The following is a 23,899-nucleotide window of genomic DNA, read 5'->3' as shown; positions in this document are numbered from 1 at the left end:
ATAGTGATATGGCTGATCTCATCTGCATATTATCCCCTGACTATAACAGTGGGAGGAATTTGGTGAACATTATAGTACAATAGCCACACACAACAGCAATTTGTTTATCTGCTGTGTCTACAGGAGATCTGCTACTTGGACCAGGTTTTAGACGCCGCCTCAGAAACACCCACCAACGGAAACTCTTCTCCATCAGAACACACCAGACCAATCAGCATAGATGGAAACGCTCCTTCTGTCTGTGTGTCGGCCTCCTCTCCTGTCAATCACCAATCAATCGTTGTGGAGGGGCAGAGACAAACCACGTTCCTCCACCAGGAGGACCCTGCCGCGAGGACCAATGGGCACGTGCAGGGAGAGGAGTCGGGGAGCAGCGGGGCAAAGTTTGAGCTGAGAGCGTTTCAGGAGGAGAGACGGCCAGCGAAGCTCTTCTCCCCCGGAGAGGGGCAGCAGGTCAGGGTGACGAGGAGACGACCCACAGAGGAGGTAAACGGCTTAGATTATGTATCAGCTGTAACAGATACAGTACGCAGACACACAGTTGAAAAAGCAATACAGCGGTACTGTTGTTTTGAATCTAGACTCAGTGTTTGTGTTGACAAAAGTATTAATAAGTAATAAGAGTTCTGAGAAAGGACAAGACAGTTACAGTATGTTTGAGTAAGTCCTACCAAATGAACATAATGTGAACAAGCATAAATAAAGGTTTACTTGGATTAGTCCATTTAAAGTCAGGCTGTGATTATTGCCTTTTGTCAATGAGTATAAGTTGCTTGCTTTGTTGTATGAGACACGATAAAAAGAACAAAACAAAATATTGACAGTATTAATACTTCTCGATCCTTGTCTAAAAGTCTAGTCCTTTATATTGTAACAATTTTAAAACCAAAAGTAAAAAAAGACTTAAGAAATATTGAAAATTGTATTAATGATTGTCAACAGAGGTCTGAAATACATATATAATAAAAAGTATTTTTAAGCTACAGTAGTAGTATTTTCTTCATCTACAGTGTTGTATGAGTTTATAGTGTACTTACCACAATGCGCTTTAGTTTAGCAATTCATGAAATCAAGAAATATCAGCCTGAAACAAAGGATTTATGAAATTTGAAAGTGTGTCGTAAGTTCATTTCTGAGTAACACAAGCACATGATGCGACAGCAGTGCCCAAAATTTCAGTTGTGGTTCAAATTTTCATCAGAGGTAAGGAAAGTGATGACCAGTGGAAAAACAAAATTCTCTCGAAAACAAGATTTTCAGTCACACTGCTTATGAGCCTTGCTCAAGGGCAATACATTTGGTGGGTGAGGCAATGGAAAGCATTTATTACCTGTATCACCGGCCAGCAGGCTTCAAACAGGCCTCGTTGGACTGGACTGGGGTTAGGGTTAGTTGCAAGTTGGATACTTGCATGCAGGGGCAAAGTGACTTCAAACACTAAATACTTCGCTACTGTCAACTGATACATCAAGAAAAGCTTATGCCAATATCAAACTATTAGAAATGCTCATATTCATATTATTTTCTCCTCCTTTCTCTTCTTCTCCTGGTTCATTTCCCCCATCAGGTTGAGGAGCTGGAGCGTGAGCGCCAGGAGCTGATCAAAGACCAGGCAGTGAAGAAAAACCCTGGGATCGCCCAGCGCTGGTGGAACCCTCCTCAGGAGGTAGCATACCATTGAATCTTTGTTTTCAATTTTACCATTTAAATTGACTTCCTGACCAACTAACCGATTGGTTCTTTGGTTGATTGATTGATTCATTCATTCAAGGTTCCTTTGGAGGAACAGCTGGACGCAGATCAGCTTGAATCTCTGAAGAAATACCAGGAGAGGAAACAGCAGAAGCAAAGTCCTACTTATACCTATACACAGGTAACACACACACACACAGGCAGCATGCCATTCTGAGGCAATGCAGATGAGTGGTTGTGTTACAAAATGTGTGTGGTTGACATCCAAGCTCATGTTGAGTAGTTAGTGAGCTTTTATATTTATGTATATATGTAAGGGCAATTCTTGTTGTTATTGTTACATTTCTGTCTCACCTTTAGTTCCTTTCTTTTCTTCTAACTCTCTCCTTTGTATCCTGTCCTCCCATCTCTATTTGCAGCCCCAGGTGTCAGGTCCTCCCACCATGGTGACCTTTGACCCGGAGCTAACCAGGAAGGTGGACATTGTGGAGGAGCAGATCGACTTCTCATCTGCCAGGAAGCAGTTTCTGCAAGGGGAGGCGACCAAGAGGGACGTGGCTCCACACATATACTCCGCCAAACCCTTTTCGAAATCCATACCCAGGGGCAGCCAGGGGAGTGGAGACGTCGTTGCAGAAACCGGAGAGGGCCACGTGACCTGGTCTGATGAAGGCATTGCGGGAGAATTTACTTGTGCCCGAGCCGTAATGACAATCCTGCGAGAGGAGGAGGAAGGGAAGAGCCATTTCCATCCAGCTTTTCACCCAGAGGAGTCTGACTCGGGATTAGACGACTTATCTGTCCGTTCTCAGGACACCACTGTGTTTAGCTTGGATAATGTTTCCGATAGCGGGGCTTCACTACCACCTACCCCGTTGCCACTGACCCCTGTGTCACCGCCTACCCCCCAGCCCACCACGCCAGTCAATGGGCAGACCAGTGGCAGTCTGATAGGAGAAGAGCTGGAGTACCACGCAGGGGTGCTTGTCCAAAATGCCATCCAAAATGCCCTGGCAGCTCAGAACGGAGGGGAGTGGCAGCCATCTGACTTGAATTCTTCACAGCTGAGCGCCCCTGTGTCTCCATCCTCAGCTTCTACAAGTAGCCCAGTGCCAGTTTCTTCCTCTCCTGTGTCTTCTGGTGGAGCTCCCAGTCTCCAATCACCCGTGTCTTCCAGTCCTGCTCCACCCAACCTGTCCCCTCAGCCAGACAGACGGCCAGAGGTAAGAGTCGTTTACCAAGAGCCTTCAGAATCACAGCAGGCGCCTCGGCCCTCCAGTCCAGCACAGCAGCCAGAGCTCCAGACGCCTTCTCCGCCTCCTTCTCAACCCATCTCACCACCTCAGAGACCCAAAGATGGAGGCCCCAGGATCAAAATCCAGTCCTCTTACGCCAGAGCGCTAGCCTCCTCAGCCCCAGCTCCGGCTCCAGTTCCTGCCCCTGCCGCAGCGGCTCCAGTTCCCAGGCCAACCCCAGTCTACCGCCCCCCTTCTCCTCCAAGCCCAGAGAAACCAGAGTTCAGCTACTTCAGTAAATACTCAGAGGCGGCTGAGCTACGTAGCACAGCAGCAGCATCTCGAGCCCCGGAGGTTGAGCCGGCCAGCGGCCCGTTCCGCTTGCGCTCCAAGAAGCAGCGGACTTTGTCAATGATCGAGGAGGAGATCCGAGCAGCTCAGCAGAGAGAGGAGGAGCTGAAGAAACAGAGGGAGACGCTGCCCGTTGTTGTCGTCCGCCCCAGCAACGCTTCCAGCAGCAGTCATGGTCACATGAGGACAGGGATGCGGCAAACCACCATTTCCCCAGCAGATAAGATGAAAAGCAACAGCCTGCCAGCTAGACTCACACTGACAGCGAGGACAGCACCAGGTTAGTCAGTAACGTGTTTCTCATTTGTCCCTGAATGAGACACCTGGCTATAACAATGATCCAGAATGCAAAAGACTAGAACAAAAAAAAACTAAATTCAATTCAGTCATCATTAATATTATTAGTTGTGCCTGTGTGTCATTGTGTCAGTTGTGAGAAAGGGTATAGAAAATTGCTCATTCTTGGTGTGATCATGCTAATTGATCATGTGTCAAACTTTCTCTGATGTGCAGGAAAGATCGAGAAGGTTCGACCTGCGCCGCCTGTCTCGCCCTCACCCTCAGAAGGAGCCCTGTCTGACGCCGGCAGCGAAGACTCTGGCGGATCACGGCCCAAAAACTTCATGCAGACGCTTATGGAAGACTATGAGTCACACAAGGTGAAGAGGAGGGAGAAACTGGAGGACAACAGTGTAAGTATTAAACCTGGAGAAACTAAATTAGCAGAGAGACTGGAAGACTTGTTACAAAAAAAAACTTTTACTTTACTTTTAGTGAACAGCAGCTAGTGTAACCCTTGTTTGTTGGTTGGTAAAATTTTAAAATATGATAAATATATAAATGAAACAGAAGTTCTTGTTGAACTTCCGACCACAGAGAGCATGCAACATGACTCCAAAATATATCTCAGTGAGTGAAAGTAATAAGGTGATTGCAGCTCATCACACATTACGTGCTTGTTTGACTCTCGTGGTTCACTGGGATTTGTTAATGTCAACACGGTTGAATGCTTCCCCCCATGGCATGAGCAAATACTGTACAACACCAAAGGGAATTTCCCAGCCATGAAGGAAGAAGTGAAACTAAAAGTAAGGCACAGACGCTGGGGGATTTCTGTCCTGAGTCCATCTTTTCTCATTTTTTTTTGTATCTGAATAGGTCTTTTATTTCCAGGCTACTTCTGGCAGTGTTTCGTTGTTCAGAATTAGGTCTCCCTTGAGAGGAAGTATTGAATCTTGGCAGACTAAACTGTTTGTAAAGGTTCAGTTGCAAAACGGCTTACATGATGGAAAAAAGTTGCATAACCAGAAAATTAAGACACGACCTGTTTTCTTAACTCATGAGCACCAGACAGCACACTCGCTTTAACATAAAAATACAATAAAAGAGACGCTTGAGGGAATCATTACATTACAACCGTTAGCGGATCATAAACTGACAATGAAACATTGCATTCATAGCATTTTTCAAGATATCTACCTGCATTTATCTTGAACATGCAGCAGGCTCATCTGATGTTGTTGCTGATCTTGTTACTGTTCATCCCTGATGACATCACATGTGTTGACTATATGTACTGTTGCTTCCCTCCTGCTGGTCGGTCAGTATGCCCGTTTGTTGCTGGCTAACGAGGTAACCACCGAGGTACCTGTTGCACCCCAAACCTGCTCGCTCCATTTATCACCTTTACTGACAGACCTGGGTCAGACTAAAGAGAAAACTGTTAGAAAAAGTAATACATTCCTGTCTATATGTAGATTTTTTTTATATATATGTGTTTATCACATTTCATTGAAGGAACTGCTTATTCATGGCGATTTGAAGCCGTTTGTTTTCATGAGGGTTATTTCAGGTGAACTATGAAAGAAGAGAAAGTTCAAGTCATAAGAGTGGAGATTTCCGCTGGTAATCCACTAAATGTACACATCATAGATGAGTCAACAATAAGTGTCACTCCACTCAGCCTCCCAGATAGGAAACATAAACAGAAAATATAGATGGGGATGTATTCTTTTAGTTTGAAACCCTGTGAAAGAAACCTACAAAGTTTTCTATCTGGTCCCAGGTCTGCATGTGGTCTCACTGCCGTATTGTTGTGCTCTGTGGTGCTGCATGTGCTTGTCCATGGATTTGGTTGCCCCCCCCCCCATGCATAATGTTATGCACTTGCCCCCTGTATACAAAACATATACTGTACATCACCGGTTTAAAAAACTAAAACAAATAAAAGATGTGCGCTAAAAGTATTAGAAGAAAATTAATAGCTAATGACATTACATTACATTTTATGAATGTGCAAATGTTGGATATATAGATAATAAATAATGGTATTTTTCTACCAATTGGATATATAGAGGCATTCAAAGATGCATTAACTGTTAAAACTTTTCTGAGTTGTACGTCTCTGTGGTGGACGTCTGTGTTGCGATCATCATCGACTGGAGGTCATAGTTACAGTAGATTAAAAGCTTGCATAGGGCTCAGTGAAAAACATTTATTCAGTAACTGTGTCAGACCTAAACAAAGCACCTCTACCCACAATCCACTTCACCGTGGATTCATGCTCACAAAAAAACTTCCCTGTGTGTGAAGATGTGATTATATGTTTGTGTGTGTCTTGGCATGAGTGTGTGTGAAAGCGATGGTGATCGGGGAACATAAAATATGGAACAAATCCAGTGCTCAAGCATGAAACTTTCCCTGAAATGGTGTAAAATGTGTTTTTATTGTCAAATACTGCAGGTGCGCTTCATTTGGTGGATAGGTTCAACTTAAGGTCATAAGTTGTGAGACCTTCACGGCAGGATGGTTTAACCAAGCGCTCCCTCAGTTTTTGACATACACTGCATGCCATATTAAAGTCACTGTGGTGTGTTTTCTTTTTGTGATTGTGTTGCCTTTATATCCCCTATATAAAGAGCATGGGTTTTATCAGTAAATAGCTGGCTCATGCTAACTGTTACATTGCTCTGACTGTGCATGTATCTGACGGGTTGTTTTGTAATGACAGGTTCTGGAGGCCACTCGTGTCACCAGGAGGAAAAGTGACATGGCACGAAAGTGGGAAGCCGGTATCTACGCCAATGAGGAAGGAGAGGAAGAAGAAGAAGAGGAGGAGGAGGAAGAGGAGGAGGAGGAGGAGGAGGAGGAGTAAACAGCTCCTTTCTGAGGGGCTGAGTGGAAAGGAGAAGGAAGAGGAGGATGAAGAGACTGAAGGAAAAATGCAAACAGGATGAGGAGGAAGCGAAGGATAAAGGACAGAGAAAGGAAACAGTATTTATTTTACTAATAGTATTCTGATGATCACATGACCCACTGACTTGACCAATGGGGCTCATCGAAGGGATGCATCAAGTTGTGGTGTTTTGGACCTGAGGATTGAAGGCGCATCAGTATGTTGAGTGACTGAGCATGTGAGAGACATTTGAAGTGTTGAGGTGAGTCTGGAGACACTTTGAGAAGGTTTAACGGTGGTTTAAGAGCGCTGTTCAGAGGTGTATTTGGGATAAAAAAGGTTTTTACTAGTTGGTAGACGCTGAATGACTTAAATATTCATAGGACTTTTCATTTACCTGTAATTTCGTTATTGAAATATGGTCTGAAATCTAAAGATTTTATTTTGACAGGTTGCCTGGGACTTGTTGTTTTGGCAATGGGTGCTTGGTAACAACCCCAATCACCTTCAAAATGTGTGGAAAGGTTTTCATTACCAACAGGACATAAAAAGATGCAAACAACAACCAGGTGTGTTCAGAGTGACTATCAAGAAATGGCTGACTGAAAGTTGACATTTCTGTTATTTCAGAATAATTTTTACCTGGATTTGAGGATGCTGCGATGTTTTCCCAAAACTGAACCACCCGGAAGCATCACTTTCAGAAAGCTTTATCTTCTGTGTCCTGCAGTGCCACAGTACACCACAGTACAGATATAACACACAATATGACATGTTGGTGGGAGCTTTCTCGATCCTTTCAAGTATCTGCATTAAATCTTAAGTGCCGATTTGAGTGTCAGCGTCCTCGAACTGTTGAATGCTAGCGAGGAAATTTGCAAAACTAGCATCAAGGTTCATTTTTTTGCCTTAGACCAGTCACTAATTGTTGGATGCACGATATGTATGATGCATTTTATCTTCTCCTATTCTGTATTACTACAGTTTCAGTAGACCTTAGAGAAAATACGCAACCACATTAGATAGAAAGTCTGTGTATAAAACACTATTCTGCAGTGACGTAATTTCTATTAAGTGCAGTAAGTTCAAACAGGAGGGAAGCTAACTGCGGGTCATGTTTGCGTCAGTGTGTGTTAATTAAAGGGCTGGGTCGGGGGGGTTTTATATTCTAAAAATCACTTATTTTACCTTTGCTGGCTACGTCGCTTTGTTGACCTGTGCTTTCTGGTGTAAGCAGTTGTTTCATGTATTATACTGAGGTAGGACTGTGTATTTGATATATGAACATGTATGTTGAGATTCCAGTGCGTATCTGCTTAACCTTGCTAGCTGAGGATAAAGTTTGATGAAAAATATTGAAAAAAGCTTTTTATAAAAAAAAGTTGTTACACCAAAACAGAATGTTGTTATTTAGTCAGCCTTAAGTCTATTTAAGAAGTACTGATTGTGTGCATGAAATTACACTCCTTTCCTAACCTGAAACAAGCACACAACAAGCAGCAAAAAGACGGCAAATGACTATCAGTAGAAAGATATGTTAATAACATATAACACGGGGAGATTCATGAGTTGGGGTTTTTTACTAATATATCTTGAGTTTTGATTTTGCAGGACAATGTGACTTTCTGTTTTGTTAAATGAACGAAAAAATGACCACAATGCAGGCCTCTATGAGTGTGGTGATACTATGGATTGTCGCAGGTGTAGAAAACAAAGTTCAGGTTCAGAAAGAAAACAGTAAACACGTTGAAACACAATCGGAATAATCCCTGGAGCCTACAGGACTGTCTTTATATGAGAATTCAAAGTAGAAATGTGTCAACATGGCTGCAGAAACAGTATTTTTGAACCACTTTAGCTGAAAAGTAGCAAAATGATTCTACTTGTCAGTAGTTTGTTAGTTTGTTTTTTGAAGCCCTTGAGATTTTCTTTCAGCGTTAGGAACGTCAGGAGGATGGTGAGAAAGAGATTTCCCTGCAGACCACAGGTCACAGTTTTGATCACCACATCTGCTGGCATGGCCTGTTCAAGTGTCCTCCTTTCTCTGGCTAAAATCCTCAGCTAAATGCCTGAAATACAAATGTACACTGAGGTAAAATATAAAGACTTGTGGGACACACTAACCCTTGACAATACTGACTCTCTTGTTATATTTATGTGGACGGTCCCATCCTGAGTGCAGGACAAGTTTCTCTTAGCAACTTATCCAACTTCTTGCGATATGCTCTCTGAGGGAAACGCAGTGCCACTGACTCCACAGACCTGAAGTGAAAAGCAAGGACTCGTGCCTGTGTGATGTGTGTCCCCCCCTGAAACAAGAAAACACACATTGGTTCCAGAGAATCCTCCTTGTTCTTGTAATAATATATAAAATGGAAAAAAAAAGTATTTAAAGGACTAATGTCCCTTTTTTATGAGACGGAGACGTGTTTTTTTTGCGGTGCAGCAGAAATGTAAAAGAAGTGTCTTATTGAGACCACAAATGAGACAGAGGTACAGTGTCACTGGTGCTGATGTGAGATTCATTTTGCCACAAGAGTTAAGGGACAAACGGAATCAGCCAGATGGACAAACTATTATTGTACACACACACACACACACACACACACACTGTCCATATTTCAGCTTCAAAGGACACAATCAAACCCCCAAATCATTTTGAGTTCTCATTAAATACACTTTTGAAATGGTAACAGACATCATGCACAACCAGAGGAGTTATAATTGTGTGATTTATTATTATTATTATGCTTTTGTTGTTTGAATTCATGGTGCAGAGATGATTTATTTATCATTTTTAAATGCTGGTAGCTTGTTTTTGGCCTGCAGAAGCCCCCAAGCTTCAGCGTGGGACTCGCACTGTCTGTGTGTGTTAAAGCGATCTTATTCTACAGTATACAGTATAACCTCTGTTCCTATGTTAACCACTTGTACGCTCATACTCTGCTTCCTTGTTATTTTGTAGCACATGTAAGACTCACAGTTATACACCTACTATACATATTATGAATATTTTCTCATTAAAAACAAAACCTGTAAGTGTGGGACTCCTGAGTACTTCATTCGTGCATGTTATTGCTTTTAACCAAGACAACCTGTACCTGTGGTTTTGTATTGTTCTCACAATCAGCTTTAGTCTTGTAAACATACAGCTTCTGAATTTCCCCCCGGGGATCAATAAAGTATTTCTGATTCTGATTCTGAAAGTACCATGTGGTGCAATGGAGTGTGTGTGAATGCACAGTTTCTCAGCAGAGGACAGGCCCATGAGTTTAAACCACCCGGGGTTTTCTTCTACAGGTAAATCACATGAAATTAGATCACATTCAAATGTTACCTCTGAAATTAGCAAGACACTTTTTCAAGTGTTTCGAATAGCGTTTGACAAGGTTTGGGTGCATGAAGATAACGTGTTCTGTGACTATTTTCTGCTTCTGAAGACATCCCTCTGATACAGTTCCTAAAGTTAGTGTATGACAATCAAACTGTCTGTATTACTGGCGAACGTCCCCCTATCCTCCAGGCTCCGGCCCGTCAACGTTGTTAGAAAGTCCGCACGTTTCTGGAACGTTAAGAAAACTTTCCTGAATAACCACGGGGGGGGGGGGGGCGTTCGCGGCAGGGGTCTAGCGAACGTCCCCCAACCCTTCAGGCAACATTCGCGGAACATTCCCAGAACCGAAAATTGTTTTCTGGAAGCCCACTCGGTCTGCTGCAGAATACATAACACTATATCATAACACTATGTCATGATACTATATCATGATACTATATCATGATACTATGTCATGATACTATATCATGATACAGCTCAGCCTCATGTGGATCAGAGGGAATGCGAAACGCTGAAGCAAAATAACGTTATTGTGAGGGAACGCAAAGGTATTCCTCAAAGATGTTCCGTAAAAAAACAAAACAGATGGTAGTCTCTTAGTAATAAAGAAATAAGTCTATTAGGTTGAGATGACGGTGGTTTCCCAAATCTCTCTCTACCACACCCACACACACACACACACACTCACAGCTGACTCTGAGGAGGACAGGGTCGACAAGTCCAGGCGTCCTTCATCATGTCAGAAGAACTTCAGCAGCTGCTTTGTTGACTCGCGCAGTTCTTCACGTTTAGTCTGATTTCGAGTCTCAGTTTTGAGGCTGGCAGTATTGAGTAACCTCAACGCAAAGTCCAGTCATGGTCCTGCCGAACTTGTGTCAGACGTCCTTCACGGTGCTCCGGCAGATAGAGCCGATCCTCGTGCTGGAGGAGCTGGGCAGCACTCTCTTCGACACCGCCCTGCAGATGGTGGTCCGGGACCGGAGTACCAACGCCACCTACCCGGATGCCCATCTCTCCAGGGAGGACAGCCAGCAGAAAGCCATGTCGGACTTCTACATGACGTACACGCTCATCATCCAGCTGACTCCGATCTTACCCGCGCTGCTCCTCGCCAGGTTAAGCGACCGCGGCTGGAGGAGAGCCCCCATCGTGGTGCCCCTGAGCGGGTACGTGCTGTCCAGGCTCGCCCTGCTCCTGGTGGTCATCTTCCGCCTCCCGCTGGAGGCGATGTTCGGCGCGGCGGTTGTCTTCGGACTGTCCGGCGGGTACAGCGCCTACTGGCCCGGCGTGATGACGCTGGCTTCGATCGGCTCCACGGCGACTGACCGGTCCAAGGTCAGTACTCTCAGTTAGAGTTCCCAGATCCACACCATAGTACAGTCAGTAAGCTACTTATAGAAGTATTATATGATCTAAACATCATTCATTATCACAACAAAATGATTGCATACTGTGTTCATTGTAAGGCTGCATTTGACGTTATAGGACTACTTTAGTGATAATCATCTTGTTTGGCATCTCACTACCTGGATGACTGCACACATTTTAATTGTTCAGCGATTTCTTCCTTCATTTGGAGCACACACAAACATTCACAAAAGGTGCATTCACCAATAAAGTGATTTGAGTTTTGTGTAGATATGCTGTGACAAATGTTGGTGGGTTCAAAATCTGCATAGCCTCCAGCATTTTAAGTGTAAGACTTCCACTTGTAATGGAGTGGTTTTACGCTGGAGTATTGCTACTTTTCTTTAGGTAAATAATCTGGATATTTACATACATGACAAATGCATTGAAATTATTGGCCTAAACCCAAGTAATTTGTGTCCATGTCCCACTCAGATGATGATGAGAGTGGAGCTGCTGTATGGAGCCGCAGGTCTGGTGGGCAGTTTGGTGTCGGGTCATCTGTTCCTGCTGTACGCCTCCAGTTTGGGACATGGAACCATCCTGCTGATCGTGAGCACACTGCTGCACCTGCTCAGCCTCATACACTCCATAGTCCTGCTGCAGGTCAGTGCGTGTGTGTGTGTGTGTGTGTGGAATATACAGAGGGTATCCTGTATGGATGTGTGTGTTTTGATTTTTTGTGTCTCTGTAAGCTAAGGCTGCACCATAGATTGCCCAGTGTATTGGTATCTGGCAATAATTGTTGAGATATACAGTAGTTTAGATGTATATATGGATCAGTGTTAAACATGCCTGATTTATCGAGCTTAGGTTTATTTTAATTTTGTATGTGTAATGTATTTGAAGCATTTTATTCTGACAGCTAATATCTAGCCAGAGTCGGAGAACTGCTTCGCTGTTTTCACTCAACCTTGCCGCACCTTTGGAAATATTTTGGATTGATGATAAATCACTGGGCCAATTTCTGTAAGAGGTAAAACCCAGTGAGTAGTACATCCCATGACTGTAATGGCTCCCTGGATCAGGCTAAACCTTTTTCATGGAGGCTGTTGTAAATACTGTGGAACTGAAGTGTCACAAATAGAGTCGGATCCAGACACTGAAATAAACTCACCCTTGTAAACTCTGTGTATATTAAGACAAAATAAGAATGACATAGTTAAACAAAGGAGAAGGAGTTGCTCTTGACAACTAATGGGGACCAGTGATTGGCCGTTAGGTACGCACATTTATTTTTCTCTGTGGCTGCTGATTTGTCACGACTCAGGAAATGCAGGAATGAATCCAAACGCACACCAAGGCAGCAGGATGACTTTAGTAGTTTAATGACCAAAAATAGCTTAGAGGCAGGTAACAGGGAGGCAGGTAGGTTCCCGTCACAGAAGCTTGAAAGCAAAAGCACAAGCTTAGACAGGAACATATCAACTAGGACGAACTGACAAGGGAATAAAGGATCTGGGCTGGTATACGTACTGAGTGACTGGTGAGGGAAGTGAGAACAGGTGAATGAGCAGAAGGTTAGGGGAACTGTAGGGCCGATGAGGGAAGTGAGAATGAGGTCAAGTAGTCTTTTTTGCTGACTGAGTGAAATGAACCGGTTAGTATCTCAGTGGCAGCCATGATAAGAGCTGGTCGAATTCTCTAAATGCTAAGGAAAGGTGTTTCAGTGCTTCCTTCCTTATCTGCCGTCCCACAATTCCTTGTGGCGGCAACATATAAACTCACCATGGCAGAGCCTCGTCAATAACATCTGCTATCGCGTAATTATGTAACCTAGTGTAATTGCAGTCGGATTCTCTTTGCACCATGGTTGTCTTTTCCCGAGTCCTAATGAATTCTCCTTCACATCTTGAGGTCAAAAGTGTTTAGGAAAAGACACAGGACGTCATTTTTTTTGGACTATTCCGACCGAAGCCCAGGTGAGCAGGTGAATGAGGAACTCTGGACAGGTAGGGAATAGGAATAAATGGTTTTGAGGAAGTGGGAGCAGGTGTGTAGATGGGTGGGGCAGTCAGGTGATGGGGAAAGGAGGGAAAGTCAGAGGAGATCTATGCCCAAATTTAGCCTAAACATTCACTTTACTTTAACAGGAAACAATGTGTATATATGTCTATATATATATATATGTAGCTGAGCGGTATTCAGCTCATGCAAATGTTAAATGTGTGTGTCCATCTTAATTTAAGGTGAAACAAGTCTCCAACAAAGAGCCAGACGACGACTGCCACATCCTTTCTCCCGCCTCCAGTAATGACCCTGTGGAGGCTCCTGCTGGGAGAAACAGGGTGAACGTGGCTCTGCTGTTTGCAGCTGCCGTGCTGTACAGCTCTGCAGTGGGTGGAGCCGTAGAAATACTGGCCATTTTTGTGTTGAGACAGCCGCTCAGCTGGAGCGCCACGCAGGTCACATTTTTTTCATTCTCTTTGTGTGTATGTATGTATGTATTAAGGTTTTGTGTTTGTGATTTTGATGCATGAAAGATATAATAACAGGGTCCAATAAAATGATTAGGCAGCAACATAGAATATAATCAGCTGAAATTATTAACAGTTGCTGCCGTCACTTGTCACATTTTACGTAGACTGGAAAATGCTGATTAACATTGAATTGTTAGTTTCAGTTTCACAGTCTGTATTGATTGCTCAGTTAAATGTGAATTATTGCAACGTATGTAGCTGCATACTGTAGATTCATGTATTGTGTGTTTTTATCTACAATGTAGCATATATTAATTTTTTCAGTCTATCAAATTTATTTTGTCTCACTTTTAACTTTACTTTCCCTCTTTTTTCTCTTTCTTTCACTTTTGCGTTTTTTTTCCCTTTTTCTGTCCAATTTTCTCCTTTACTTTGTCTCACTTTCTTTCTCTTCCTCCAGGTGGGTTATGGGAACGCAGCAGGCTGCACGATTTTCCTCACCAGTTTCCTGGGTGTCATTGTGTTTCGCCGCTGCGTCAGCGACGTGGTGCTCATCCTGATCGGCATGCTGTCGTTCGCCTCGGGAATTTACTTCATGTCCTTCGTCACGGCAACCTACATGTTCTATCTCGGTAAGACTGAGCATCTCAGACTGAGGCACGGTTTGTGGTGCATCGTGTCTAATGGACATTTTAACCCCTCCCAACAAAATCCGTGCAGGTTGCAGTTCATGCCATGTTTTCTGTCTTACCCACTGACGAAGGCTACAACACAAACATACTCTATCATCTCCTCCTTAACATGCGTCCCATTATATTGTATCACCAGGCTAAATACTGGAATAATAACCCTTCTTTTTAAACATTTTTTACTTAAATGTATTAAACTGGGTTACTCGGTCTTCCTAAATTCAATCCGTTCGGTGGACTGAAATAGAACTGCAAATAACAATTAATCTGTCATTAATCTGTTACTTTTTGATTAATCATTTAGTCTGTCAGAAGATAGTGAAAAGAAGCCCACCGTGCTTGAGGTGATGTCTTCAAAGATAACCAATATACATTGATATGAAAGAGAAAAATTTGAGAATCTGGAACCAGTATTTTTGCTTGATAAATGACCTTAACAATCAATTGATTACCATTCTGCTAAAAAATCTTCAAATTGTTTCAGCACTAGTGTGAAATGTATTTAACATATTTTTTCCAGCATCAGTGAGATGTTGGATGTGGATATCAAAAGAGAAATGAATGCAGCCGTTTGTTTTTCCCCTATGTGGCCTCCTCTGTTCACAGCAGAAACCCAGTTGTTTTGTTGTTGGTGGCAGCGCTGTCCCACAGAGTAAAAAACTCCCTCACTGTCTTTCACACGTGACTTGGTGGTTCAACAGGTTGTTCTATAAATACAAGATCAGGTTTAGTTTACTTTTTCACTTTCATTTAGTCAAGTGGCTAACACAACAAACAGAGAAACAACTAGGTATCCATGTTTTGTTGGTTTTCTAGGTTCAACTCAATGAGCTTAATGAGGAACTGAATTCATCTTATCTGTGTTCGAAGTCAAGCTCTGACCGATCTAGGTCATCAGCACAAATGATAAGAATGTAGGAACTAAAATGAGGAAGTAGGAGCCATAGTAATCGTATTTTATATAAATAATAAGATTTATGTCTCCATAAATGTTGAGAGAGACATACAACAGTTTTAGTGTTTGTGGTAGTTGTTTACATTATGTTTACACGTTCACTACTGGAAATGTCTAAATGTTTTAGTGCATTAACAAATTATCCAGTGGCACTAAATTTGCTCCCCAATGGCTCGATAGTTGCACAAATCACACATTATTTTACATACAAAATGATATTATTGTAACTAGAATGATGTTTTGTTTATAGACATGAATGAAGTCAATTTAACATATTAATTTGACAAAGTTGGTATCTGAAGTATGAAGCTACTACTAGCAGCCAGCCAGATAACTTAGCTTAGCCGACTTGGTCTCCATCTTTACCGCTCAGCTCTTGCTGAACATGGTAACTACCCAGCTCTTCTTCTTCTGTTAATTCCAAACAGAAAACACATCTAGCTAACTAACGAGCTGACGTTAGTGTTAGCAGACACAAGCTGCACACAACAGCAAATGGAAAAGCCTCCATCCAAACTGATATGATGTTGAGCCAGTCTTCAGGTTACAGTATTACTTTCACACAAAATACTGATTGTTTACATGGCGTGGGTGAGATGATACCACACTGGCTGCAGCTCCATTAGAGATCTGACACACACACACCCTGCCAAAGAGAGACAATAGTAGCTGCATTTTGGGTGGTGGGTGGTGGGGTGTACAAAAGGACGTCGTGGACGGAGAGAGAACTGAGAGGAAAGAAAATAATGAGTGTTCATTTGTCCGCAGCTCGCTCGCTCACCCTGTTTGCTCTCATCCCAATGCCCACGATCAGAGCTCTGCTGTCACAGCAGGTTCCAGCATCCTCATGTGGTGAGTATGCAACCTGTGTGTGTGTGTGTGTGTGTGTGTGTGTGTGTGTGTGTGTGTGTGTGTGTGTGTAAAAGCACTGCAGATGAGTAATAACATCAGTACAGATAATTGAACAGTGAAAACAACTATTAGATATACAGCAGTATTATGCAAACACATGCTACTGATGGTTTCAACATGTTCATTTGACGAGTAAGACATAAGGAGAGTACGTGGGACAGCACACGTGTGATTTGTAGTTGCTATTAAAAGCTGCTGCTGCTGCTGCTTACAGTTTAAGGTTATTAAATGGATATTTAGAGGGACTATTTCTTCGGTAGAAGAAGAAAAATGTTCACAGCAGGGTCTATGGATTATCCAGAGTAACCGGGATTTGGGTGAACTCATCCTTTAAATATATAAAATTAGTGCTGGATGCAAAAATAAAGTGAAAATAGATGAAAATTTTAAAATGCAAATACATATGAAGACGATCATCACTCTTTTCCCTCACAATGCAAATCAAAACTCTGCCAAATCAGCGACACCTGGCTTTATTATTTTACACACTATAATGTGTTGCATTGTAGTTGGAACTAGTATTCACATATTGTAGTATGAAAATACTACGAGTGTCAAAGATCAGTGAGAAGTGCAGGGTCCCAGTATGTCAGAGTGAATGTAGGAGGAAGTTGTGGAAGAGGGATGACGACATTTCCCCTTAAGTTGAGTTTGCAGTCTAAAGGTCATGAGGTAAAGAAAAAAAACCTTACTGATCCTCTGACACTGATATTATCAATATGTGATGTTTAAGGAGTTACTGTGTGATAAAAACATGTTAGTATTTGTCACCTGGCAGAAAATAACTTTGACCACTATAAAAGCACACATGATGTTCACTGTGATAGAAGTCTTGTAACTTGTAGACAGGTATGCACACATGGGGGAGTGGTTTGTACTGGAAACCTGCAGTCAGGCTGGTTTATACCAAGAAGATGACGCATCATAAAGAGCCTGTTCTGCTGCTGGTTAGAGTGCCGTGCTTCCTGCTTCCTTCACGGATGATTAGAGAAGCAGGGTTATTCATTGTCAGGGTTTTGCTTTGACATGATGTCTGTGTAAGAAGTCAGTGCAATGCAAAACACCCAACCCACACACACACACACACGTGCAAGAAAATAGAAAAATATATATGAAAACAAGACTAGACAACCTTAAAGGAAAAGTTCGACATTTTGAACTTTCTGGAGTCAACTGGTCCTACAGCCAAAAAATAGCCCAGCACATAACCACCCATTTCTTTTTACACTTCGTTACTTATATCAAAAGAACATGTATGTATGTATGTATATGTTTCCCCTACTCTCTCCTTTGACCCTTCTGTCCTCTTTCCCATCAGGCATCACTCTCACCTCCCTGCAGTTGGCTCTGAAGTTTGCCGGTCTGGCGTACATCCCCGCCTTTACTAAGATCTATCAGAGGACCCTGGACTGGTTCCCAGGCTTCGTCTTCATGCTCTCCAGCGTCTTTACAGTACTGGGGATGATACCTGTCAGGTAGGGTGTGCACGATATAATGTTGCTGGCAGTGATGACAACTGATGGCTTTTTGCTTACATGTTTTTTGTTTTGTTTTACTTTTTACAGGCACTCTCAGAGCTCTTCATTTACCATTTTTCTATTCACTTCTGTAAACACGATATCTTTGTAGTTTTAGTGTAGGGTTACGACAGTGGTCAGCATCATCTTGGGAAAAGTGGAACACAACAAGTTTTGGGTGCATGGGTAAATAAAATCAGTATAAACCAATCTGCTACTTTTTAAAAATCTGGGTATAAAAATAAAAAACAGTAAATCTTTTCTATACCCTATTAAGATAAAATCATTCAGGGTATGAGAAAAAGATCTACTGTGTCTACACTGTCTATGTCCAGTGTTGATATGATATACAGCCTTGAATGAAAAACGGACTTAAAAACACACGCTGCCTCGTCTTCTCAAGAATATTTCCTCTCTCCTCCCTCCAGCATCGTCGGCTGCAGATCACCTCAGAGGCGACAGTACCAGAGGATTCAGGGAGACTGATGGCAGCAACATCACCACCAACAGCGTTGGTACAAGGCAGACGGGAAGTGAAACTTGAAATGGGCAAAAGGAGAACCGTGCCTTTAATCTCACTTCCTATAAAGTTAAAACTATTGACACTTCAGGAAAGGAGTTCCTGCAGGCTTTGGCTGTTACAGGAGGAGCACGAAGCAGGTTTTGTGTTTACAGGAACATTTTGTAATATGTATGTATGTATGATTGTACATGTAATGACACAGATTATTGCATGAAATTGTCCAGTTTGACAAAAATTGTTGAACTTTTGACATCAGCCAGTCCGGACTGCTTCAAAACAACTGACGCCATGTCCTCAACAACACAACCAAGGTGATTTCAACATAATGTGGATTTGTCACTGAATGTGTCAGACATGAAAAGTCCCTTGTGAGTGACTGAATGACTGACTTCATACATTTCATGTTGTGTAACCAGTACATCTTTTATTATATGCATCTTTTATTATATTTTTATTGGGATTTTGTACTTGTTGAGATGTGTAGACTGCCAGTGTGTCGTCCATAGACTATGAATTGTAGATTCATTAATATATTAGTAGTGAGAGTGTGACCAAAAATCAAAATACCATACACATCAACTGTTGTCTTCCACAATAGAAATGCTCTGTAAATAGATGCACTCTTTGGTATTTTGGAGTGCAACAGGAGTTACATGCGGCAGGAAAGGCTGACAGAGAAAAGGAAAATGTAGTTTTAAAATGACATTTTTTGACTTTGGTGTTTTTATGATTTTCATTGTTTCACTGATATTTTTTTTTTATCTCCTTTATTTCAGTCTTCAGTCATGAGTGTTTCATGTTTACTCGCTTGTGCATTTTATCATATCTTTTTCTGTTCACTTGGCTTTGTTGCAGTTACTTCTTTATAGTTGTATGTTTGGTCAGTTAAGTTTGTATTTGGTTGTAAGGCACTTTGAACTGCATTGACCTGTTTGAAAGGTACTATATATGGTTTGATAGTCTGACTTATTGTTTAAATTGTAGCTTGTGTGATTTTGTTTGGTTGACAGCCATATTGCTTGTGCATGAAATTATCAACATATTTAACAAAAGAAATCAGACTCAAGAAATATGTGTTTTTTTTCTATTGAGACAATGAGCCTTCAAAAGTCACCTTGAAAAGAGGTTTGGAAAAGATCAGTGTGTATCTTGTCAGTTTGCTTTATGGTACCGATAGAGAATCTGAAGGGAAGAATATGCAGCCTGCATTATTATTACTTTTATTTGATGCATTCATTTGTCATTGCACTTTCATTTGTTGTCACTTTAAGAAACGCACACACATCGCCTGTCAATGAGTTTCTCAATTTGAATAAAGGTTATTACATCTAAGGTACAATATATGTTGGTGTAAGGCTTAGAACAAAAAGAAAAAGATTTGCAGTAATGGGCCATCGAGCTGCAGGTTGTATAATAGTCTAGTTTAATTATTATTTTTTTTTAATAAAACATTCCTGAGGTATGGTTTGTAATATGACTTTGTTTATATGAAACTAACTGGATATAATGTATTATGAAATTCACCTGAATTCAGAAAATAAGTGTTTAAAACATTTAGTAAACATTTAGTTTCATTCATGTTTTTGTTGCACACTCCTAAGAACATTATTATATATTTTGTATTTTCATCAAATAATGACTTATTTTTTGTGCACTTTCAGATAACAAAATGTTACAGAAGAAAAAAGAAATCAGACCTGAGCAGACAATTATCAAATGCATTCGTCCTTTTTATTATTGGTCCAATATATCCAAAAAATCATTTGAGGTAAAGATAAATTGCATCAAAACAACATCAATATACAAGCTTATTTACAATTACAACAAGATGTTATTAACATCCAAATGTACAATAAAAACTCTGAACGTAAACAGTACACTCTGGGAGGGAGGGGGGTGGGCAGAAATAAAAAGACTGAAGCTAGATTTACACAACTTTCATACAGGTTTGATTGATCAGGTTTATCCTCTGCTGCAAATCAGAGTTCCTCTTCATGTGTGGAGACAGCAGGAAAAGACGGGGACATTTGGCTTAGAAACATTTGATTTGTACATGAAAGAAAAACAAAAATCCCGTCTCCCCCGACTCTCCGCTCTTTACAGGCTTGTACAGTGGCAGCAATCACCCTCCCTGTTTGCAGACAATGCCTTTCTTTACATTACAGGACTGAGTTTCCAAACTGAGACATAAAATATGTCTCAACCAACTCGACCCCAGACTATTTATTGCCATTTTTGGCAACTGAAAGAAAGCAAATGTAGTTTTTTTAGTTTAATTTTTCCAGCAGACATTTCTGCCAGGGGGTGGAGCTAAGTATATAGTGCAAAATTAAATCAGCAGGCACCCAGTATAAGATGGCGATTTTACAATGGCTATGAGTTAGAAGAAGTAAATGAATCTGAGAACTATTGTTGGGGCTCCAATGAGCATCAAAAGTAAAAATAAAATGTTTCATTCCTCATATTTGGCTATGCAAGTTTGACATTGTAGGTACAAATCTCTAAAAATATCCCTTTTAAAATGTATTATTATGATCTTCACATACTTATTGGAAGCCCAACAATGATCTCCTGCTTCTTTTATACAAAAATAGACTCAGCTGTATCATATAATTCAGCTGTACATTGGGGTATATTGAATATACAGTATATTGCCATTAGAGCAAAAAGACATTTCAAACAAGTCTGACTGATCCCGAAACTTGTGCATGCTCAGTGCATGTCAGGTCACTCCATCAGGTCGGTACAATTACTTCATTGATAGCAGGAAAGTCTACAGATGCACCGATGCCTCTTTTCTTAAAATTACTGCCACGATTGACAGTGCTCAGCTGTAAACAGATACCAGGCATCGATCTGATCCAGTAACTAAAACAGAACTACAAGGACAGCGTGATCAAAGTCCCATCAGATCATTTTTTAACTTTCATCATGTTTGCTACATTTCCTATTCCTTAGCTCTTATCGAGTCATTATATTAACTTTCTGTCTCATTTCTCGTGGTGTTCCCGAGTGCAATGCACCAATATGGTATGGTGAACAGAATTTGACATCTAAAACATTACAGTCAAATAAAACAATCTGGTTTTAAAGAGGTGCCCTGTGGAGTTTTCTTGTAAACAAACAAAACAAATTGGGGACCCGCTCACAAAAACACTGCTCCATGGTGCCACAAGTATTCAACAACTCTACAGGGCACCTTTAACTTTGCTGAACATTCTCTTTCCCAAATTCCTGCTGTTGAAGTGAATAACAGTGACTCAGTCTGTGAGGTTTGGATGAACACTTTTTAAAATATCTTTAATTGCAGTGCATGTTCATGCAAGTTGTGAAAATTAACAGAAAAATTTTTGGAAAATTAGCAAAATCTTATTATAGAGGGACTTCTACAGTATATGTGAAAGAAAAAGACTATACAGAGGCTTTGTTTTAAGTTCCAAACACCTCTGGCTGTTCATAGTGGACTTAATATTTCGGTATAAATACATGAATTTAGCATCAGTGCATCTGTAGTAACTGTCCGCTGAAGCTGCCAGCTACTCAGAAAGCTTCTCTCTATCTTACTGGCTGCATTCAAATTGCCAAAATAAAAGTCCTATTGTCTACCTCGCTGACTTCTCATAGTAAGAAGAAGCTGCTTCGTGCTTTGAAAGCTTGAGGGGAAAACAAGAAGGACAGACAAAGAGAGAACTGGCAAAGCAGCCACAGACACTTCCTCTTTTTCTTCTTATCGCTGTATTACAGTACCCGCATTTGGCTACACTGGGAGGCTCAGTAATGTAACATCAGCCAGCACAAGGGCCATTCAAAGACAATCTGACTAAAGGACGTTTAAAAGAAACAACGAAAACACAGGAGATCTTTCTCTTTTTGACAAAGCCTCTATGAGCACAGACCTGAAAAAAATGAAAACAGCACCTTATTTCTGGAAATCCTGTCAATAAACAAAAAATGACGCTAAAGGAATTCTTTATCAAACAGAAATGATTACATTTGTTGTAAAAATAAAGTTTTTTTTCCTGTTCATGAGGCTACAGCACTGTGGGATCGGTGCCACAAATGAACACAAGTTAAAATCAGTGTCACTGTAAATGTGGTTCTGATGAGGATGTCCCTGACTGAGTGTGCCCTGCTCATCAATGGTCAAGCTATTGCTACTTTATGCTGAGTGTAATGAGCTAGCAGGATGGGCGAGGAAATTCAAATCAGCCAGGATATTTAAGCGAATAACGATAAACTCTAAGCAAGCTGCGTCTGTCCTCTATGGTGGAAAGCCATTTTGGGAAAGAAATCCCTAAATAAAGTGGGTTCAGCAAAGATTACGGGTTGACGTATAACAGGATATCTTAGAATTGATTTTTCCTTTAATGCAAGGCCACTTCAGCAACATTTTGAGCCAAAAAAAAAAAAAACCAAACACAAAAGGAAACAAGTGTGACGCAAAAATGCTGTTGGTCGTACGTGCTGCAATGCTGCTACACCTTTTTAAAAATGACTCCAATGAGTCAAAGCTGAGCAGACGAGGACACATCGTCAAACGTCTCTGTCAGAGGCTTTAGCAGAACTGAAGCGCAAACCATTTCCACATTACTGAGTCATTTAGTCTCACACCAAACAAGTGACTTCAGCTTTTAAAGTATAGTAAACCAGAAAAGCTTTCACAAAACTCCTCTGAGCACTGGTTTATCCAACTCCTCTGACACAGCAAAGATTTCCCAGAAGCCTCTGTGCTCTTTGTTCCTTCATGTGTAAGAAATTCAGCAACTCCAACTTAAATCAGTTAAATAAGACAGATCTTAACTCTTTTCTAAAGGACATTTCAGGTCATATCCAGCCTTGGAGACGTACCCCTCTTAAAACAAGACCCATTTTGTTAATGGGGTGCGATAGTGTCACATGTTCCCAACGCACTGTTTTGTTTTTTGTGATTTGCTTAAAGACAATAAATTACAGTGTCCCTGCATGCTTTTCATTGAGTAAATCTGCCTTTAACCTCCCCAACTGAGTTAAAGCCCTTGCTTGAAGAAGAGAGGTGAAACCCCTACAGCAGGTATGAGTGGCCATGGTAAAAACATGTGATATCAAGAGAAACCAACAAGCCACCAGTTTAAAAAGAATGAAAACAATTAGCAGCTTAACCACCAGATGGTGCTGTTACCCTGCTCTCAAAACACAAATCTGCTGTGTGTATCCGTGCTCAGCTTCATGGAGTAAAAACACAAAATGATCTCCAACACAAATCACTTTCCTGATAAAGCTCAACATTCGAAATACGCCCACACTTTTGGCGTCATTTCTTTAAGGGAAATTCCAGTATTTTGAAACCTGTGCCCTATTTTTTTTTTTTTTTGCAAATAAATTGTTGTCTAAATGAGTAATAGTTACCAAATGTTTTGGAATTGGTCCAGTAGATCGCCTCAACTGGCAGCCAGCTTTTGGTAATTACTCATTTAGACACCAAATTTTGTAAAAAAACAAAAAAAAAGACAAAAAAAAGAAAACAGGGACCAGGTTTAAAAACACCGGAATTTCCCTTTAAATGTGGCTTTGCTTCATCATCTCTCTATTTCTCTTTAAGGATGTGGGTCAAAAATACATCCTAAAGTTTCCCCTTTCAAAGAACTATCAGAGGCTTTTACTGAAGTCTGCCACGGCACCTCCTGCTTCTTCTCCACCCATGCACGCAAGG

At 41.3% G+C, this 23,899-nt stretch overlaps 3 protein-coding genes across 3 annotated transcripts in view; all 3 read left to right on the top strand.

Moving 5' to 3' along the window:
• LOC139301659 (paralemmin-1-like) overlaps nt 1-181 on the top strand; it is a 58,588-nt gene extending 58,407 nt beyond the window's left edge. Inside the window, exon 10 of the mRNA XM_070925101.1 lies at nt 124-181. Within this exon, the coding sequence (XP_070781202.1) occupies nt 124-151 (28 nt within the window). The 3' untranslated portion in view covers nt 152-181. The remainder of the gene's footprint in view (nt 1-123) is intronic.
• Nucleotides 166-6,432, top strand: LOC139301658 (PALM2-AKAP2 fusion protein-like; the record flags this gene model as incomplete). The annotated part of the gene is made up of 7 exons (XM_070925100.1): nt 166-486; nt 1,568-1,666; nt 1,772-1,873; nt 2,112-3,558; nt 3,792-3,970; nt 4,884-4,922; nt 6,289-6,432. Coding segments are annotated over 7 exons (2,331 nt in total), but the record flags the coding sequence as incomplete, so codon positions are not given.
• A 4,210-nt stretch (nt 6,433-10,642) lies between these two features.
• LOC139301760 (solute carrier family 46 member 2) lies at nt 10,643-18,173 on the top strand. Its single transcript, XM_070925229.1, has 7 exons — nt 10,643-11,122; nt 11,630-11,800; nt 13,384-13,599; nt 14,075-14,246; nt 16,027-16,110; nt 17,489-17,645; nt 18,116-18,173. Exons 1-7 carry the CDS (start codon nt 10,643-10,645, stop codon nt 18,171-18,173), a joined length of 1,338 nt encoding a protein of 445 aa, XP_070781330.1.
• The last annotated feature ends 5,726 nt before the right edge of the window (nt 18,174-23,899 follow it).

This window comes from Enoplosus armatus, chromosome 18, assembly GCF_043641665.1.
Source record: "Enoplosus armatus isolate fEnoArm2 chromosome 18, fEnoArm2.hap1, whole genome shotgun sequence".
NCBI lineage: Eukaryota > Metazoa > Chordata > Actinopteri > Centrarchiformes > Enoplosidae > Enoplosus > Enoplosus armatus.
Note: the sequence above shows the minus strand (reverse complement) of the source record. Positions and strands in the feature narration are given on the sequence as shown.

Excerpts from the sequence above, each read along its gene's own strand:
- LOC139301760 (XM_070925229.1), top strand. The coding sequence starts at position 10,643 with ATGGTCCTGCCGAACTTGTGTCAGACGTCCTTCACGGTGCTCCGGCAG. Across the intron at positions 11,123-11,629 it reads CGGCGACTGACCGGTCCAAG|ATGATGATGAGAGTGGAGCT; the intron begins GTCAGTACTCTC and ends TGTCCCACTCAG. Across the intron at positions 16,111-17,488 it reads GGTTCCAGCATCCTCATGTG|GCATCACTCTCACCTCCCTG; the intron begins GTGAGTATGCAA and ends CTTTCCCATCAG.